Source organism: Erinaceus europaeus, chromosome 12 (assembly GCF_950295315.1).
Source record: "Erinaceus europaeus chromosome 12, mEriEur2.1, whole genome shotgun sequence".
Lineage (NCBI taxonomy): Eukaryota > Metazoa > Chordata > Mammalia > Eulipotyphla > Erinaceidae > Erinaceus > Erinaceus europaeus.
This window is the reverse complement of record NC_080173.1, coordinates 87,948,122-87,966,884: the sequence shown is the minus strand read 5'-3', so window position 1 is coordinate 87,966,884 and position 18,763 is coordinate 87,948,122. Positions and strand designations below refer to the sequence as shown.

The 18,763-nt window shown below is 43.2% G+C and overlaps 1 protein-coding gene across 2 annotated transcripts in view; it reads right to left on the bottom strand.

Annotated features, from left to right (window-relative positions):
* The window catches only part of CFAP52 (cilia and flagella associated protein 52), a 62,526-nt gene that overhangs the window by 24,826 nt on the left and 18,937 nt on the right, over positions 1-18,763 (bottom strand). For both annotated transcript variants that reach the window (XM_060204431.1, XM_060204432.1), the window contains exons 5-8: positions 16,873-16,972; positions 15,381-15,497; positions 10,419-10,519; positions 87-257 (exon numbers count right to left, since the gene is read on the bottom strand). In XM_060204431.1, the coding sequence (XP_060060414.1) occupies positions 87-257; positions 10,419-10,519; positions 15,381-15,497; positions 16,873-16,972 (489 nt within the window). The remainder of the gene's footprint in view (positions 1-86; positions 258-10,418; positions 10,520-15,380; positions 15,498-16,872; positions 16,973-18,763) is intronic.

Here is an 18,763-nt window from a genome sequence, read left to right as displayed (position 1 = left end):
CTTGTAATACACACGCTTAACCAGGTGTGCCACCATCCGGCCCCCATTTTATCATTTTTAAGGGCAAAATATTTTCTTCTACTTACAATGGAAAGACAATATCTTGGACAGCTTCAAAGTGACAAGTTGCAATGAGAGTCTCTTTGAAATCAGTGAAGTTGACACAATAAATGTGTGATTCTTCTGTTCCAACAAAAAACTGGTGTCCTTCCCCTCGAAGTGTGATAGAAGTGACACCGCCTTGTAGCTGGGTTTTCCTGCCAGGGAAAAGCAAAAAGTTGAAACAGATTTACTCAGTCAATGAGGGAGTGTTGATATCTGAAGCATTACAGAAGATACAAGTGTGGTTTAAGACTAAGGACATGCCTTCAAAAAGATGAAATAGTTGGAAAAACAAGTTACATTTGCAACAATACAATCCCATGATGACCAAAGGGAGAGAGAGACTAACATAGGTTACAATTACAAGGGCCCAACTCCTATGGACAACTAATTTCTGACAAGAGGGTGTAAACTATTAAATAAAGAAAAGTCTCTTCTACCTCACTAAGAAAAAACATAAACAGGCTGGGCATAGGGATTGACCTACCAATGTCCACATCCAGCAGAGAAGCACTTACAGAAGCCAGACCTTCTATTTTCTGTACCCCATAAAGAATTTTGGTCCATACTCCCAGACAGGGATAAAGAATAGGGAAGCTTCCAATGGAGGGATGGGACACAGAACTCTCCTGGTGGGAATTATATGGAATTGTACCCGTTATCTTACAATCTTCTTAATCATTATTAAATCACTAGTAAAAATTTCAAAAAGAAGAGTCTTTCAATAAATGGTGTTGGGAAAACTGAGTTGAAACGTGCAAAAGGATGAAACTGAGCCACAGCATTTTAGCACACACAAAGGGGAAACTCGAGATAGGTTCCAGTCACAAAGGGCAGCTTCTTCAGTAAGACAGTCAACAGAGTGTGCAACAAAAGATGATGTTGTTTAAATTTGTGTATTTCGTGGTCTGGGAGGTGGTACAGTGGATAAAGCATTAGATTCTCAAGCATGAGGTCCCAAGTTCAATCCCAGGCAGCACATGTACCAGAGTGATGTCTGGCTCTTTCTCTCTTCTCCTATCTTTCTCATTTATTAATGAGAAATAAATAAATAAATTCTTTTTAAAAAAAATTTGTATATTTCATTTGTTTTTTGAGGTAATCTTGATCCATAGGACAAGATGTGTTTTAGAAGTACATTTTCTATCTCTTCAGAATATGTTAGCATGTTAGATGTACTGCCAATGTCCCAATATCCTTTCACCAAAGTCCACTGGACCCCTGCCACCCCTGCAGTGTAACCTTCTTCCCCCATGCCTCTCTGGTAAACTCAGTTCTGCAGTCTAAGTCCAAAGGTTTATCTTCATTTGACCTTGCTTGTTTTCTCTTTCTTTTGTCTTTACTTAACCCGTGTAAATGATACTCATCAGTATTTTTATTTTCATATAAAGCCCACTTAGTATTGCTTCTGATACTGGCTATGTGATGTCTTTTAACTGCTGTTTGTCTGGGAAGTTCTTCGTCACTCCTTCCGGCTTGAGGGATATAAGTTGGCTGGGAATTTTGGAGGGTGAAGGTCTTTTCCATTCAAACTTCATTTGTTTATTTCACTTTGATTTTATATTATTTATTTTGGATAGAGAGAGAGAAGTTGAGAGAGCAGGGAGAGATAGAGACAAGAGAGAGAAAGAGAGAGAGAGAGAGACCTGTAGTACCGTTTGACCACTCACAAAGTTTCCCTCATATAGGTGGGGATCAGAGGCTTGAACCCAGGTCTTGTAATGTGTGTGCTCTACTAGGTGCACCACCACCCAGCCTCTCCATTCAAACTTAAAAAAAAAAAATTTTTATGTAAGGATCCTGGTTCAAGCTCCCGCCTCCCCACCTGCAGAGGAGTCACTTCACAGGTGGTGAAGCAGGTCTGCAGGTGTCTGTCTTTCTCTCCCCCTCTCTGTCTTCCCCTCCTCTCTCCATTTCTCTCTGTTCTATCTAACAACAACAACATCAATAACAACAATAATAACTACAACAACAATAAAAAGACAACAAGGGCAACAAGGGAAAATAAACAAATACAATAAAAATTTTTTTTATTAATTTATTTACGTATTTTGGGTAGAGGCAGAGAAGAATTGAGACGGAAAGGTGGATACACACACACACACACACACACACACACACACACACACACACACCTGCAGAACTGCTTTACCACTCATGAAGCCTCCTTCCCCTCTGCAGGTGGTGCTTGGGGCACTTGAACCCAGGTTCTTGTGCACTGTGATGTGTGTGCTCATCCAGGTGCACCACCACGCTGCCCTTCAAACTTTAAATATATAATATGTTGATTATTTCTAGTCATTAGAGTTTCTGCTGAGATCAGATGGTAGTCTTATATGTGTTCCCTTGAAAGTGGTGATTTACTTTTCTCTTGCTCTTTCTTTAAAATTTTTAATTGTCTTTATTTATTTATTTATCAGACAGAGACAGCCAGACATTGAGAGGAAGGGATAAAAGGAGATAGAGAGACACTTGCAACCCTATTTCACCACTTCTGAAACTCCCCCCCCCCCCCCCGCAGGGTGGGGCCCAGGGGCTTGAACCTGGGTCCTTGCTCACTGTAATGTGTATGCTTAACTAGATGCGCCATCAATCGGCTCTTTCTCTTGCTCTTTTAAAGATCTTTTATCTTCTGTCATTTAGCTGTTATGTGTCCTGGCAGTTTGTTATTTTGTTTGGAATTCTGAGTTTCCTGGAAAGTAGGGGGAGATTGAGAAGGAGAGGGAAAGACAGACAGACACCTACAGATCTGCTTCACTGCTTATGAAGCATCGCCACTACAGGTTGGGAGTGGGGGCTCGAACCCAGGTCCTTGTGTGCTTCACTAGATGTACCACCAGCTGGCCCCCTGCCTATATCTTTCTTCAGTTTAGGGGAAATTCTTGGCCATTATATTATTAAGCAATAATTCAATTTTTTCTATCTACTCCTGGCACCCGTATGAAGTTAATGTTGTTCTTCTTGATGTTGTTTTGTAACATTATTATATTATCTTAATTTGTTTTAGTTCTTTTTGTCATTTAAAAAATGATTTCCCAGGGAGTCGGGCAGTAAGCGCACCGGGTTAAGCGCACATGGCACAAAGCGTAAGGATCCCGGTTCAAGCTCCCGTCTCCCCACCTGCAGGGGAGTCGCTTCACTGGCGGTGAAGCAGGTCTGCAGGTGTCTGTCTTTCTATCCACCTCTCTGTCTTCCCTTCCTATCTCCATTTCTCTCTGTCCTATATAATGACGACAACAACAATAATAACTACAACAACAATAAAAAACAAGGACAACAAAAGGAAAAATAAATAAATAAAATTTTAAATGATTTCCTCTACTCAATCCTTCACACAAGGGTTCCACCTCAACCTTTGGTGTCCGTACTTCTGCTTGTAGCCTCCTTTAACTGTATATTTCTAGCTCAGCTGATATGTTCTTTCATTTATTTATTTTTTACCAAAGCACTGCTCAATTCTGGTTTGTGGTGGTGTGGGGATCGAGCCTGGGACTTTGGAGCTTCAAGCATGAGAGTCTCTTGCCAGAACCAATATATTATCTACACCCACCCTAATACATTCTTTCTCTCTCTGATTTCTTTCTTTTTTATTATTTATTTCTATTTATTTTCCCTTTTGCTTCCCTTGTTGTCTTATTGTTGTTGTTATTACTGTTGTTGCTGCTGATGTTGTCGTTGTTGGATAGGACAAAGAAATGGAGAAAAGAGGGGGAGACAGAGAAGGGGAGAGAAAGACAGACACCTGCAGACCTGCTTCACCGCCTGTGAAGTGACTCCCCTGCAGGTGGGGAGCCAGGGACTCGAACCGGGATCTTTACCCTGGTCCTTGGCCTTCGTGCCACATGTGCCGAACCCACTGTGCTACCACTCGATCCCCTCTCTCTGATTTCTATTATGTCTTGTCTCATATTTTTACTCACGCTTTCTCTGACAGTTGTTTTCTTCCATTGCTGAGAATCAGCAGGACCCTAGCTGATGTCCCCATTAGGCAGTTTCCATGGCTCTACTGATTTTGGGTATGTTTTCAAATTGCTTTCTTGGTCTAGTGGTGCAAGTAATTTCCTCTGTCTTCTCTTATGCCTGAAGCTCCATGAGGAACCAATCTAAGAGTTTGTATTTTTACCTGGGTAGTAACTAGAAGTTTTACAATGCAAGTGTTCGCTTGTCACTAGGTTCCTGTGGGTAATGACCAGGTCTGCTTATGCAGCTGGGGGACTCAGTCCGAATAATAACTGTTCTGCTGGAGTCCGGCAGTAGCGCAGTGGGTTAACCGCATGTGGCGCAAAGCGCAAGGACCAGCATAAGAAACCCGGTTCGAACCCCCGTCACCGCTTCACAAGCGGTGAAGCAGGTGTGCAGGTGTGCAGGTATCTATTTTTCTCTCCCCATCTCTGTCTTCCCCTCCCCTCTCCATTTCTCTCTGTCCTATCCAACAACGATGACATCAAGAACAACAATAATAACTACAACAATAAAACAACAAGGGCAACAAAAAGGAAAATAAATAAATATTTAAAATTGAATAAATAACTGTTCTGCACACAAACCGAGACTCGTGGGGTGTAGACTCTGGCATGCTACGTGCCTGCTAAGGAACATGCTGTCTAGAATCTGCCTCCGGGTTTGGTCCTGTGGTACAGAAACAGAATTCCAATATCACATCCACCAGGCCTGCTCACAGTCAGCTATTACGGTGGTTGGTGAGCTTCCCCTGTGACTTGCACCTGGCTTATAGCTTTCAGTTCTCCATTCCTTACATTTGGAGAGTCATCAGCACAGAACTGAAATGCCATTGAGGTTCATCTGTTTCAGATAAATTTCTGCCACTCACTATACCAAAGTCCTACACTTTAGAGATCTCTTCCCAATTGTGGTTCAGTTTCATTGTGGACTTGTGGACGAGGGCTGGCAAACATGGTGAAGTGCATGTATTACAATGCTCAAGGACCAGGGTTCAAGCCTCTAGTCTCCACCTGCAAGGGGAGGGAAGCTTCAAGAGCAGTGAAGCAGGTCTATAAGTGTCTCTTTTTCTCTCTGCCTCTCTATCTCCCCCTTCCCTTTCAACTTCTCTCTGTCCTATCAAATAAAAGAAAGGGGAAAAAATGGTAACCAGGAGTGTTAGATTTACTGTGCAGGCACCAAACCCTTGCAATAATCCTGGTAGCAGTAGAAATGTGAGAGAGCCAGTTAAGTAGCGAGTTAAGTGCACATGGTGGAAAGCATCAGGATCACAGTTTGAGCCCCGGGCTCCCAACCTGCAGGGGGTTCACTTAACAGGCGGTGAAGCAGGTCTGCAGGTGTCTGTCTTTCTCTCCCCGTCTGTCTTCCCCTCCTGTCTCGATTTCTCTCTATCCTATCCAACAATGACAATAATAACAAGGGCAACAAATGGGAAAAATATGAATAAATAAAATGAGATAAAATAAATTCTTCTTCGTAAAAACAAAAATGCAAGAAAGCAGAAACCATGCCATCCAATTTGAGCCCGTGCTAAAACACAGGAGTCTTCTACCAGATCTTGTATAATTGCTTTCAGTCTATGTTAACTATAATCATCCAAGTTTGCATTAAAAAGGGGTGGGGTTAAAAATTAAAGGGTTCAGGGCCAGGCTGTCTTGCACCTGGTTGAGCACACATGTTACAATGTTCAAGGATCCAAGTCTAAGCCTTTGGTCCCCACCTATACGGGGTGAAGCTACACAAGCAGTGAAACAGTCCAGTTATCATTCTCTCTCCCTCTCTCTCCACCCTTCCTCTCAATTTCTCTCCATCTCTATCCAATAAGTAAAGAAAAAAATAGATATATATTAAATTAAGAGGTACATTTTCTTTTTTTAATATTTATTTATTCCCTTTTGTTGCTCTTGTTTTTTTGTTGTTGTTATTGATGTCATCATTGTTGGATAGGACAGAGAGAAATGGAGAGAGGAGAAAAGAAGAGAAAGCTAAGACACCTGCAGATCTGTTTTACTGCTTATGAAGTGACTCCCCTTTTGGTGGGGAGCCGAGTGCTCGAACCGGGATCCTTAGGCTGGTCCTTGTGCTTTGTCCCACCTGCGCTTAACCCGCTGCGCTACCGTGCAACTCCCAGGGGTTCATTTTCTATACTCAATGCATAGACGCAGAGTCTACCCAATATTGTTTAACTTGCTTTCTAGCCTTAGAAACAAACACAAAACTGGCCCAAATATACTTCCATAAAAATCTACCCTGGGGGCCAGACGATAACACAGCTGGTTAAGCGCACATGGTACAAAGTGCAAGGACCAGCATAAGGATCCAGGTTCTGACCCCAGGCTCCCCATCTGCAGTGGGGCCACTTCACAAGCAGTAAAGCTGGTCTGCAGGTGTCTACTTTTCTCTCCCCTCTCATTCTTCCCTCCTTTCTCGACTTCTCTCTGTCCTATCCAAAAACAACAAGTGTAATAAAAATGGGGGGACATGGCCTCCAAGAGCAGTGGATTTGTAGTGCAGGCACAAAGCCCCAACAATAACCCCAGAGACAAAAAAAAAAAAAAAAAAACAAAAAACTACCCTAGGGCTGGGGAGATAGTACATTGCAGTTATGCACTAAACTCTCACACCCGAGATCCTTGGGTCCCAGGTTCAATCCCTTGTACCACCAGAAGCCAGAACTGATCAGAACTGATTAGTGATTCTGATCTATTTAGCATCCTGCCCCCCATTAAAAAAAAAAAAAAGAGTGGTCTGGGAGGTGGCACAGTGGTAAAGCTTTGGACTCTCAAGTATAAGGTCCTGAGTTCGATCCCTGAAAGCACACGTGCCAGAGTGATGTCTGGTTCTTTCTCTCTCCTCCTATCTTTCTCATTAATAAATAAAAAAAAAAAATCTTTAAAAAAATAATGAAAACTGTTTTTGCAGTTGGGTAAACAGCTCAACAAGCAGAGCGTCAGACTTATTAGCTCAATTCTCAGTGTCACATGTACCAGGGCAAGACTTTGGCAATCTCTCTCTCTCTCTCTCCAATCTCTCTCTCCCCTCTTTGTCCCATACAAAATCATTATATATAGTAAATAAAATAATTATTTTTAAAGGTCTATCCTGGAAGAAAAAGAAAGAAAGAAAGAAAGACAAAGAAAGAAATGTCTATCCTGTAGCATAATGGTTATGCAAAGAGGTTCTCATACCTGAGGCTCCAATGTCCCAGGTTCAATCCCCTGCACCTCCATGAGCCAGAGCTGAGCAGTGCTCTAGTATAAATAAATAAATAATAATAAAAAAGAAAGAAATGTCTATCCTGGGTGGGGGCAGTGGACAGTGCCACACATGTATGAGAGCCAGATTTTAATTGCTGGAATCCCATGAGGGAGCAACAGGAACAAAATGTAAGTGGAAGCCCATGCATCCTGGAGCTTGGGTCTCTCTTCTGTGAATAAGTGAAATTTGAATTATTGGGCCAGGAAGGTGCCTCAGCACTAGAGCAGAGGGTTAAACCTGGGACATTAGAGCCTCAGGCATGAGTCTTTTACATAACCCTTATACTAGCTCCCTGACCAGCACTTTTGTTTTTGTTTTAAATGAGAGAGAGAGAGAGAGGAGGGAGAGGGAGAGGGAGAAAGAGAGGGAGAGGGAGAGGGAGAGGGAGAGGGAGAGGGAGAGGGAGGGAGAGAGAGAGAGAGAGGGAGGGAGAGAGAGAGAGAGAGAGAGAGAGACACCAGAGCATTGCTCAGCTCTGGCTTTATGGTGCTGCTGGGGGTTGAACTTGGGACCTCAGAGCCTCAGGCATGAGAGTCTTTTGCATAACCATTATGCTGTCTCCTCAGCCCCCCACTTCAAACTGCTACCTCCTCCACTCCCACTTCAAGCCCTGCTCCTCACATCCTACCTCCTTTGTGTCCATTACACTCAACTAGGGAGTCTGGCGGTAGCGCAGCGGGTTAAGTGCAGGTGGCATCAAATGCAAGGACCGGCATAAGGATCCCAGTTCGAGCCCTGGCTCCCCACCTGCAGGGGAGTCACTTCCAAGCAGTGAAGCAGGTCTGCAGGTGTCTATCTTTCTCTCCCCCTCTGTCTTCCCCTCCTCTCTCCATTTCTCTCTGTCCTATCCAATAAGGATGACATCAACAACAACAATAATAACTACAACAATAAAACAAGGGCAACAAAGGGGAATAAATAAATGTTAAAAAATAAAATAAACAAATAAAATTTTCACTCAATGGCAGTTAATATGACCTATACCTATTTTCTTTTCCCTTTTGCTAGAATATAGATTCCAAAAGTACAGAGGCTTTCTTCTTCTTTTGCTTGGCTTTAGTCATGAACGTATTCCAAGCCCCTCAAGAAGCAATGGGTACACAGTAAGTGCTCAATATGGACTTTCTGGAAGGAAGACAGCCAGCCCATAGTCGCTTCTCAACACAATGCAGAGGCAACCTCCCGCTGCTCCCTTGCAGAGAGCTGAGGCTAGACAGAGTTGCTATGTTTCAGAGTATCTGCTCAGATTTGGGTCCTGTGCTTCACTTGAGTACTTTATTCCTTGTCCCAACAAGATCATGCCCTTCTCTGTCTTCTCTACAACATCCCTGCAATACTCTTACTTAGTCTGGATCTTGAGGTCTGGGCTGACATATGCTGTGTCCCAGCAGCCTTTTCTCCTGTGTTATTTGTTCCCAACTAGTCTGTGAGTTCTGGAAGTCAAAGGCTCTGTTTTGCATGTCTTTATTTTTCTTTAAATATATTTTTAAAACTTTTATTAATTTACTTATTTATTTACTTATTTTACCAGAGCACTGCTCAGCTAGGGAGTGAACCTGGGACCTTTGATGTCTCAGGTGTGAAAGGCTCTTTGCATAATCAGGGTGCTGTCTCCCCAGCCCAAACTTTTTTTTTTCTGCCTCCAGGGTTATCATTGAGGCTCGGTGTAGCACTATGAATCAATTGCTCCTGGAGGCCATCTTTTCCCATTTTTATTGGATAGGACAGAGAAAAATTGAGAGGGGAGGGGGAATAGAGAGGGAGGAAGAAGGACAGACTCTTGCAGATCTGCTTCACCAATTGTGAAGAGACCCCCATGCAGATGAGGAGCCGGCGTTCCTCCTCCCTCCTTCACTTTCTTCCTCCTCCTCCCTCTCCTCCTTCCTCCTCTTTTCCCCTCCACCTCTTCTTTTTTGGATAGAGGAAATGAGTCAGAGAAATAGAGTAGAATAGAGAGACAGCAGAGTCACTAGCACTTCTGCCTCATAGCTTATGAAGCTCCCCCCTACCAGCGGGGGCCAGGGACATGAACCCGTGTCTTTGCACACGGTACTATGTGTGTTCTACACGTAGACACATCACCACCCGTATGCCTTTGTCTTTTCATTGACAAAGAACCCACCATCTACTGCTGTGCCAACAACTCAATTTAATAAGATGAGACCCATTTGTGGGAGGAGGCACTGGAGAGATAGATAGTATAATGGTTATACAAAGTGACTTTAGTGCCTGAGGCTCAGATATCACAGGTTCAGTCCCCAGCATCACCATAAGTCAGAGCTGAGGCAGTGCTCTGGTTAAAAAAAAAGGGGGGGGGGGGAGTCGGGCGGTAGCACTGCGGGTTAAAAGCGCACGTGGCACAAAGCGCAAGGACTGGCATAAGGATCCCAGTTCGAGTCCCTGGCTCCCTAACTGTAGGGGAGTCACTTCACAAGCTGTGAAACAGGTCTGCAGGTGTCTTTCTTTCTCTCCCCCTCTCTGTCTTCCCCTCCTCTCTCCATTTGTCTCTGTCCTGTCCAACAAGGATGACATCAATAACAACAACAACAATTAAAAAAAGGGCAAAAAAAGGGAATAAGTAAATCAAAACAAAAAAGAAGAAGAAGAAGAAGAAGAAGAAGAAGAAGAAGAAGAAGAAGAAGAAGAAGAAGAAGAAGAAGAAGAAGAAGGGAGGCCAGGTGGGAGTGCACCTGGTTGAGCACATGTTATAGTGCACAAGGACCCCATTCAAGCCCCCAGTCCCCACCTGCAGGGGGAAAGCTTTGTGAGTGATGAAGCAGTGCCACAGGTGTCTATCTGTCTCTTTCTCATTTCCTTCTAGGTTTCCGGCTGTCTCTCGCAAATAGAGATAATACAAAAAAAATAAATAAATAAAAAGAGAGAAAGAGAGCTGTATCACCAAAGCTTTCCCTTAGTGTGGTCAAGGCTGGACCAGGGTGAAATTCTGCAACCAAATGCACTTTGCTAATGTTATTCCCCTTTCTCTTCACCCTTTCACTCTCCTCCCCCCTCGGGGTAATATCTGCCTTCAAGCAAACCTCCTTCTGGTGGGTCTCCCCGCTTCCACCCACCCCAAGCCTGTGGAGTCTGAAACTTACTTGATGGGTTTGTAGCTGGGGCTCTTACAGAAGAATAGCAACCCGGCTCCAGTGCCTGCCAGCAAGCCTCCCATCTTGAGGCACCTGAGTGCAGACACTCCCTAGAGGAAGAAACAGCAGTGAGACAAAGACTGAGGAAATGGCTGAGGAAGTGGCTCAGAGGAAAGAAGGGAGCTTTGGACTTGCATGAGTGAGACAGGCCCCTGGCTTGATGCCCAGAGCTCAATAAACAAACCAGAGCAGGGCTCTGGTCTCTCTCTCCCTCCTACTGTTTCTCACTTGAATGAAAAATAAATGAATAAGTTATTATTTTTTTTTTTAAGGAAAAAGATCAAATTGATCATGAAATATCAGTGCATGATCTGAGACAGTGAGGAAGGTCAGAGCCATGTGAATGCCCATGAAGGTATTGCCTGTGAATGAACCCCCAGGCTGGCCAAGAGGGTTCAAGTGTCAATAAAGAGCACGGGGTTAGTAAGGAAGCAACACTCCTGGTCCTGCAAGAAGCAAAGAGGTAGGGCTGGGCGCTGGTGTGTCCGTTGAGTGCTACAATGGACAAGGACCTGGGTTCAAGCCCCCAGGGTTTCCTCCACCTGCAAGGGGGAAAGCTTTGAAAGTGATGAAGCAGTGCTGCAGGTGTATGTGTGTGTGTGTTCCCTTTTCCTTTCAAATTCTCTGCCTCTATAAAATAAGTAAATGAATAATTATTATTATTTACCAGAGCATTGCTCAGCTCTGGCTTATGGTGGTAGTGATGTGGGGGGGAGGATTGAACCTGGGACTTTGGAGCCTCAGGCATGAGAGTCTCTTTGCATAACCATCATGCTAGCTACCCCCACCCAATATATTATTTTTAAAAGAAGCAAACATACTTCACCAAACCTGTTCCCTTTAAAAATCCCAAGTAGTAGTATGGAAGGTGGCACAGTGAGTAAAGCATTAGACTCTCAAGCATGAGGTCCTGAGTTCAATCCCCAGAAGCACATGTACCAGAATTATGTCTGGTTCATTCTCTCTCCTATCTTTCTCATTAGTAAATAAATAAAATTGCAAGTATGCTTTGGGCTATACTAAAAATTAATTTTTGTATTCTCAAATGCAGTTAGAGAAGAAGGCATAAGCACAGTCACAAAGAAATTAGTTCTTCAGTAGTCACTATTTTTACTACAACGTTCTTTTCTTTTCTTTTAAGATAAAGAGAGATAGAGAAAGAATGATGGGGGCAGGTGGTGGTGCACCTGGTTGCATGCACAAGTTACAATGCGAAAGGACTGAGTTTGAATACACACTCACACACACCAGTCCCCACCTACAGGGGGAAAGCTTCACAAGTGGTGAAGCAGGTCTGCAAGTGTCTCTCTTCTTTATCTCCCCCTGCCCTCTCAGTTATAAAGACAAGAGAGAGAGGAAGTGGGGGAAAGAGAGAGAGAGAGAGGATAAAAGAGATTACAGCTTGGAAGCTTCCTTTAATGCCCTGGGGGTTGTGTTTGAACCTGGGTTGCACACCTGGCAAAGCAACGCATAATCCAAGTGAGCTATTTCACCAGCCTCACAACTTATTCCTTGAGCAAATAGACTCTACTTAATGCAAAAGGTTCCTTGTTGTTTTGTGGCTATATATTCAATAGTACTGTACTCCAGTAATAAGTCAATTAAATATGGGTAACTACCCAGGATCATTTGATATTCCAACCAATTTTCAATGATACTACTTATTCCTTGATCTGCCAAGAATTCTTTCCTTTCTACTCATGTAAAATTTATCTTAGAAATACTTCTTGTGGAATTTACCACGAGACCTGAATGGTTAGGAATTAAGGCTTCTGTGGCAGCCTGAAGTGCCAAAGGCTTGAGGAATGGTAAGACAAATAATATCTTTTCTGGAGAGGATTTAGATCCTAGGTGGCTTGAGGGAGAAAAAAAAAAAAAAAAAACCAATCCAGAGCAGTAGTGTTCAGAGTGCTTTATCAAGAGCCCTTTGGAGGCTGTTCAGAGTTGTGACTGATTTGTAAGCCTCACTTTCCTTTAGTCTGACCTGCTTTGCTTCTTACCTGCTTCTTCTGTTGAAAGCCTTCTCTGAAAAATCAACTTGAAAAGCACTGATCTAGACTACATGTCTATATTCTTTGAAATTATCCCAGTCATTCTCTATCTACATATGACTTTCTCCCATTCTTGCACATATCCTTAAAAAGTTGGCTTTTATGGGCTGGGGTGACAGCCTAATGGTTAAATGGTTATGCAAAAGACTTTCATGCCTGAGGCTCTGAGGTCCCAAATTCAATCCCCAGCACCACCATAATCCAGAGCTGAGCAGCAATCTGCCCTCTCTCTCTCTCTCTCTCTCTCTCTCTCTCTACATATATATATATATATATATATATACATACATATGCATGTATATATATCTGTCATTAAAATAAAAATTTTAAATATTTTTATTTAAAAACTTGGCTTTTAAGGGGCTGGGCAACGGCATAGCCAATTAAATATATATTGTTTTTACCATATATATATATATGGGTGCTTGAACCTGGGTGCAAGGACCCAGGTTCAAGCACCCAGTCCCCACCTATAGGGAAAAACTTCCCTTCGTGACCAATGAGACAGGGATGCAGGTGTCTTTTTTCTCTTTCTCCCTCTCTCTTCCCCTCCCCTCTCTATTTCTCTCTGTCTTTCCAAAATAAAAAATAGTAATAAAATTAAATTAAAACTTGGCTTTTAAATGATCACATAATCAAGAAGACACTCGGGGGCCGGACATTGGCATGCCCAGTTAAGTGCACATAGTACTACGCAGGAAGACCTGCACAAAGACCCAGGTTCGAGCCCCCGCTCCCCACCTGTAGCAGGTGAAGCATCCTTCATGAGCCTTAAAGCTGGTCTGCAAGTGTCTTTCTTTCTCCCTCTCTCCCTCCTCCCTCCCCTCTCAATTTCTCTCCATCCTACAGAATAAAATAGAAAGGAGAAGGAGGAGGAGGAGGAGGAGAAGAAGAGAAAGGAAAAAATTGGCCACCAGGCACCAAGCCCCAGTGATAGCCCCGGTGGCAAAAACAAATAGATAAATAAACAAATCTCACATCGTCTAGGTTACAGTGCAACATTCAAACGTTTATTTGAAGAGCTGCTAAGTGGGGAAAGCATCTAAACCGGAATCATCTGTTTTGGTATTAGAGGTGAAATGGACAGGAACAGAACCTAACATAGGTTTTTGTTGCTGTTGCTGCTGCTTTTTCTAACAGGCTTCTAAATTCAAAATTGAGCAGAAACACTCAATTTCTGGGGGTGAGTGACACTTATTCTTGACTGTAGGTTTTTCATATTGGCTTAGATATCAAAGTTGCTTACTAGACTTTTAAGTGCTTAGAAATTCTGCAATTGGCAGAGGGTAGACAGCATAATAGTTATGCAAACAGACTCTCATGTCTGAGGCTCCAAAAGTCCCAGGTTCAATCCCCCGCACCACCGTAAGCGAGAGCTGAACGATGCTCTGGTTAAAACATAAAAATAATTTTAAAAAATTCTGCAAATATAAACAATCAACAATCTCTAGACTTACAATATTTTCTGAGGCTAAATTGTAAGATCCAGTTATTAGATGAGAAAAAAAAACTATAAATATAATTTCATGGATCAAAAAACATACTTCTTACATCTCGCAACAAGGTTTTGCCCAAATGCTGGAACCATTGTGATTATAAATCACAGTCACAAGTCCTATGCTTTGAAGATGTGAAACCTGCTTTGAAGATGTGAGGATGCCTAGGCATACCATTGCTCTAATATTAACCTGAGACGAGAAGGCTTAGAAAACTAACCAGCATGGTCCGGGAGGTAGCACAGTGATAAGGCTTTGGACTCTCAAGCATGAGGTCCTGGGTTCGATCCCCAGCAGTACATGTGCCAGAGTGATGTCTGGTTCTTTCTCTCTCCTCCTATCTTTCTCATTAATAAATTAAAATAATCTAAAAAAAAGTTAAAAAAAAAAAAAAAAAGAAAGAAAACCAACCAGCAAATGCACCTTGCAAACTTAGGCGTGGTTTTGAGTATCAGTACATTATAGACTTTTTTTCCCCACTATTGCCACTATGGCTATTGCTGGAGCTCACTGCCTACATAATAAATCTACTGCTCTCAGAAACCATTTTTTCTTTCTTTCTTTTTTCTCTTTTTTATTATTTGGTAGCACAGAGAGAAATTGAGAAGGGAGAGGGAGAGAGAAAGAGAGAGAGAGAGACCTTCAGCACTGCTTTCCTCCTCATGAACCTTCCTTGTACAGGTGGGAAGTGGGGGCTTGATCCTGGGTCCTCGCACACCGTAATGTGTACATCATGCCTCAATGCACCACGGTCCAGTCCCTGTGGGCCTTTTCATTCCTTTTTCTTAAAGGATCTAAATTAATGTTATAGTTATATGTATTCTGGATAGAAAAGTTGAGAAGAGGGAGAAGAGAGGGAGAAAGAGAGTCACCTGCAGCCCTGCTTCACCACTTGTGAAGCTTCCTCCCCTGCAGGTGGGGACCAGGGGCTTGAACTCAGGTCCTTGATACTGTAGTGTGTGCTTTTTACCAAGTACACCATCACCCAGCCCCCCTTCCCCACCTAGACTTTTTCTTTTCCCTTTCTTTCTTTTTTTCTTCCTTCCTTCCTTTGTATTTATTATTAAATAGAGAGAAAAACTGAGAGGGGGGACAAGAGAGAGAGAGAAGGAGACAGAGAGACACCAACAGCCCTGTTCCGCCACTTGTGAAGCTGTCCCCCATGCTGGTGGAGACCAAGGGCTTGAACCTGGGTCTTTATGTACTGTGATGTGTGTGCTCAACCAGTTACATTACCACCAGCCCCCCTCCCCTAGACTTTTTCTTTGTTCTGCAGAAACTTTACAAAAGTCTATGCTGGTCAAAGGAAGGAAGGAATCACTGGGAAATGACAAGGCAAAATAGATTTGATGGTTCCTACTCACCAGAGTGTATTTGTCCTTTGCAGGCCCTGTATCTGCCAGCAGTTTGGTCCTAGGGTTCATTTTGAGAACATCTCCAGTTGTAGTGCCGAGGTAGAAGAAGCTATCATCCTCAGCCATCTAAGAGTCAGAGAGAAAAAAGACGTAGGTCTCCTCAGTGATGTCTGTGAGCCCCAGATCAGGAACGGGAGGGGAGGAAAGATGAACAAATGTGCTCACAGCATTTCTATTCCCTCACACTCAAAGATGGGAAGGATAGTTTAGAAGAGCCAAACTCAGAACCGGAAAGAATACACACACAGACACACACACACACACACAGTTCCAATTAACCTGTGAATTTCAACCTGTGAATTTCACTTGAAATCAGCTTGTGTCTCATGGAAATTCTGACTTCTGAGGGCTTCCAAACACTCCAAGTCTAGGAGTCAAAGGACTCCTAGGATGAAGCTAAACTCCTCCATAGATTGTGGGCCTGGGTGGTGGATCACCTGGTTAAGTGCACATATTACCATGTCCAGGGGCCTGAGTTCTAAACACCGGTCCCAGGAGTCGGGAGGTAGTGCAGCGAATTAAGCACACGTGATGCAAAGTGCAAGGACCGGAGTAAGGATCCCTGTTCCAGCCCCCGGCTCCCCACCTGCAGGGAAGTCACTTCACAGGCGATGAAGCAGGTCTGCAGGTGTCTATATTTCTCTCCCCCTCTCTGTCTTCCCCTCCTCTCTCCATGTCTCTCTGTCCTATCCAACAATGACAACATCAACAACAACAATAACTACAATAATAAAAAAGGGGCAACAAAAGGGAAAATAAGTAAATAAAGAAATAAAGAAATCCTAAAATATTAAAAAAAAAAAAAAAAAACCCTGGCCCCCACTTGCAGGAGGAAAGCTTCACAAGTGGTGAAGCAGGGCTGCAGGTCTGTCTCTCTCTCTCTCTCCCTCTTTATTCCCCTCCCCTCTTGATTTCTCGCTGTCCTACTAAATTAAATAAAGTTTTAAAAAAATCTAAAGAAAATACATGTTTGTTTTATCTTGTACTATCTGGAGTCTCCGTTCATGAAATGAATATGCATCAAACTAGTAAGTTAAGTCCGTGGAAGACAAGAGCTCTATGTATGATTCACACTGAAAGCATCAATTCCTCTTTCTGGAAGAGGCTGCATTTCAACATTGTTTCCAATGGCAGAAATGACTAAGGTGGGGCAAAGTTTTACTATAGGCTCCCGCACTACATGACCACACTGCTTCCCTCCAGGTCTGAGGGTTTCTTGTGACCCAGAGCAGCCCAAGTCTTAGTAAAACGAGACCTGCCTGTGTCCAGGCGGCTCCTCTCTGGCTGCCGAATCGGCTGCTGAATCGAGATCCTTCTTCATTTCTTCAATCAAGCTCCCATCTGCTCAGCCCTTTCTCCCCACTCCTAGCCCAAGGTACCATGTATACAGAAAGATGGGGTGGGGGCAGGGAGACACTTGTCAACAGGAACTTATACTTACTCCAATACTTAGGATTATTCTTTTCATCTGTCCTGTTTGGCACTCAGCTGGCCAGATTTTTCTATTTGGAAGATCCAGTTCCCAGACTCGAATTGTCCCACTATAGAAAAGAAACTCACAGTCAAATGGATATCCATTTAATAATAGTTACTTTCTCTCCTCTTTGTTATCTCAATATCTCACCTTATATCTCTTTCTAAGAGAGAGAAAGAGAGAACATACCACCAAAGCTTCCTTCGAAGTGGCTGGGCTCTAATCCAGGTCATGCACATGGCAAAGCAGCACACCATCCAAATGTGCTGTTCTGTATTCCTCCACTCCGCTGAAGAAGGAGCTAAGAAAGGGAACTAGACCTCTTCCACCTCCTCCTTTTCCTCCTCCTCTTTTCTTGTTCTCCTCTTCCTCCTTCTCCTCTCTTCTCCTCTTCTCCCTTCTCCTCTCCCTCCTCTTCCTCTTCTTCCTCCCCCATCTCTTTTCTTCTCTTTCTCCTTCTCCTCTTCTTCCTTCTCCTCTCCCTCCTCCTCCACTTCCTCCTCCCCCACCTCTTTTCTTCTTCTCCTTCTCCTCTTCTTCCTCTCCCTCCTCTTCTCCTCCCTCTCTTTTTATCATCATCAGAGCTTTGCTGTTTTAGGTTTTTTATTTGTTTGTTTGTTTGTTTGTTTTTCAGATAGAAGGACAGACAGGGAGAGACCTCAAGGCAAAGTTTCTTCCCCCAGAGCTGCAGTGTTTCCCATATGGTACAGTGGGAGTTGGAAGTTGGGTTGTGTGTGTAACAAAGCAAGAACCCTCTCAAGTCTGATATCTTGCTGGTTTAGAAGGAGACATCTTTGAGAATTTGAGCTCTAACTAAGATCTATCATGTAACACATATAACCAGTGTATGTAAAACAAAAAGCCTACATGTAGCAAAACAGGAATTCATACCTAGCTGTCTTTCACCTTGAAATGCTCTGTCCACTACAGTGGAAACAGACAAATGAACTATTAACAACTAAACGTGAGGGGCTGAGTGGTGGCACATCTGACTAAGCACACACATTACCATACATAAGGATCTGGGTTCAAGCCCTTGGTACCCACCAGCAGGGGGGGAAGCTTCATTATTGACAAAGCAGTGATAAGAATATCTCTCTCAGGCTGAGAAACACATGAAAAAATGCTCCAAGTCTTTAATAGAGAAATGCAAATAAAGACAACAATGAGATACCACTTTACTCCTGTGAGAATGTCACACATCAGAAAAGGTAACAGCAGCAAATTCTGGAGAGGGTGTGGGGTCAAAGGAACCCTCCTGCACTGCTGGTGGGAATGTCAATTGGTCCAACCCCTGTGGAGAACAGTCTGGAGAACTCTCAGAAGGCTAGAAATGGACCTACCCTATGATCCTGCAATTCCTCTCCTGGGGATATATCCTAAGGAACCCAACACACCCATCCAAAAAGATCTGTGTATACATATGTTCTTGGCAGCACAATTTGTAATAGCCAAAACCTGGAAGCAACCCAGGTGTCCTACAACAGATGAGTGGCTGAGCAAGTTGTGGTCAATATACACAATGGAATGCTACTCAGCTATTAAAAATGGTGACTTTACCATTTTCAGCCCATCTTGGATGGAGCTTGAAGAAATCATGTTAAGTGAAATAAGTCAGAAACAGAAGGATAAAAATGGGATGATCTCACTCACAGGCAGAAGTTTAAAAACAAGATCAGAAGAGAAAACATAAGTAGAACCTGAACTGGAGTTGGTGTATTGCACCAAAGTAAAAGACTCTAGAGTGGGGGTGGGGGGAGAATACAGGTCCAAAAAAGGATGACAGAGGACCTAGTGGGGGGTGAATTGTTATGTGGAAAACTGAGAAATGTTATGCATGTACAAACTATTGTATTTA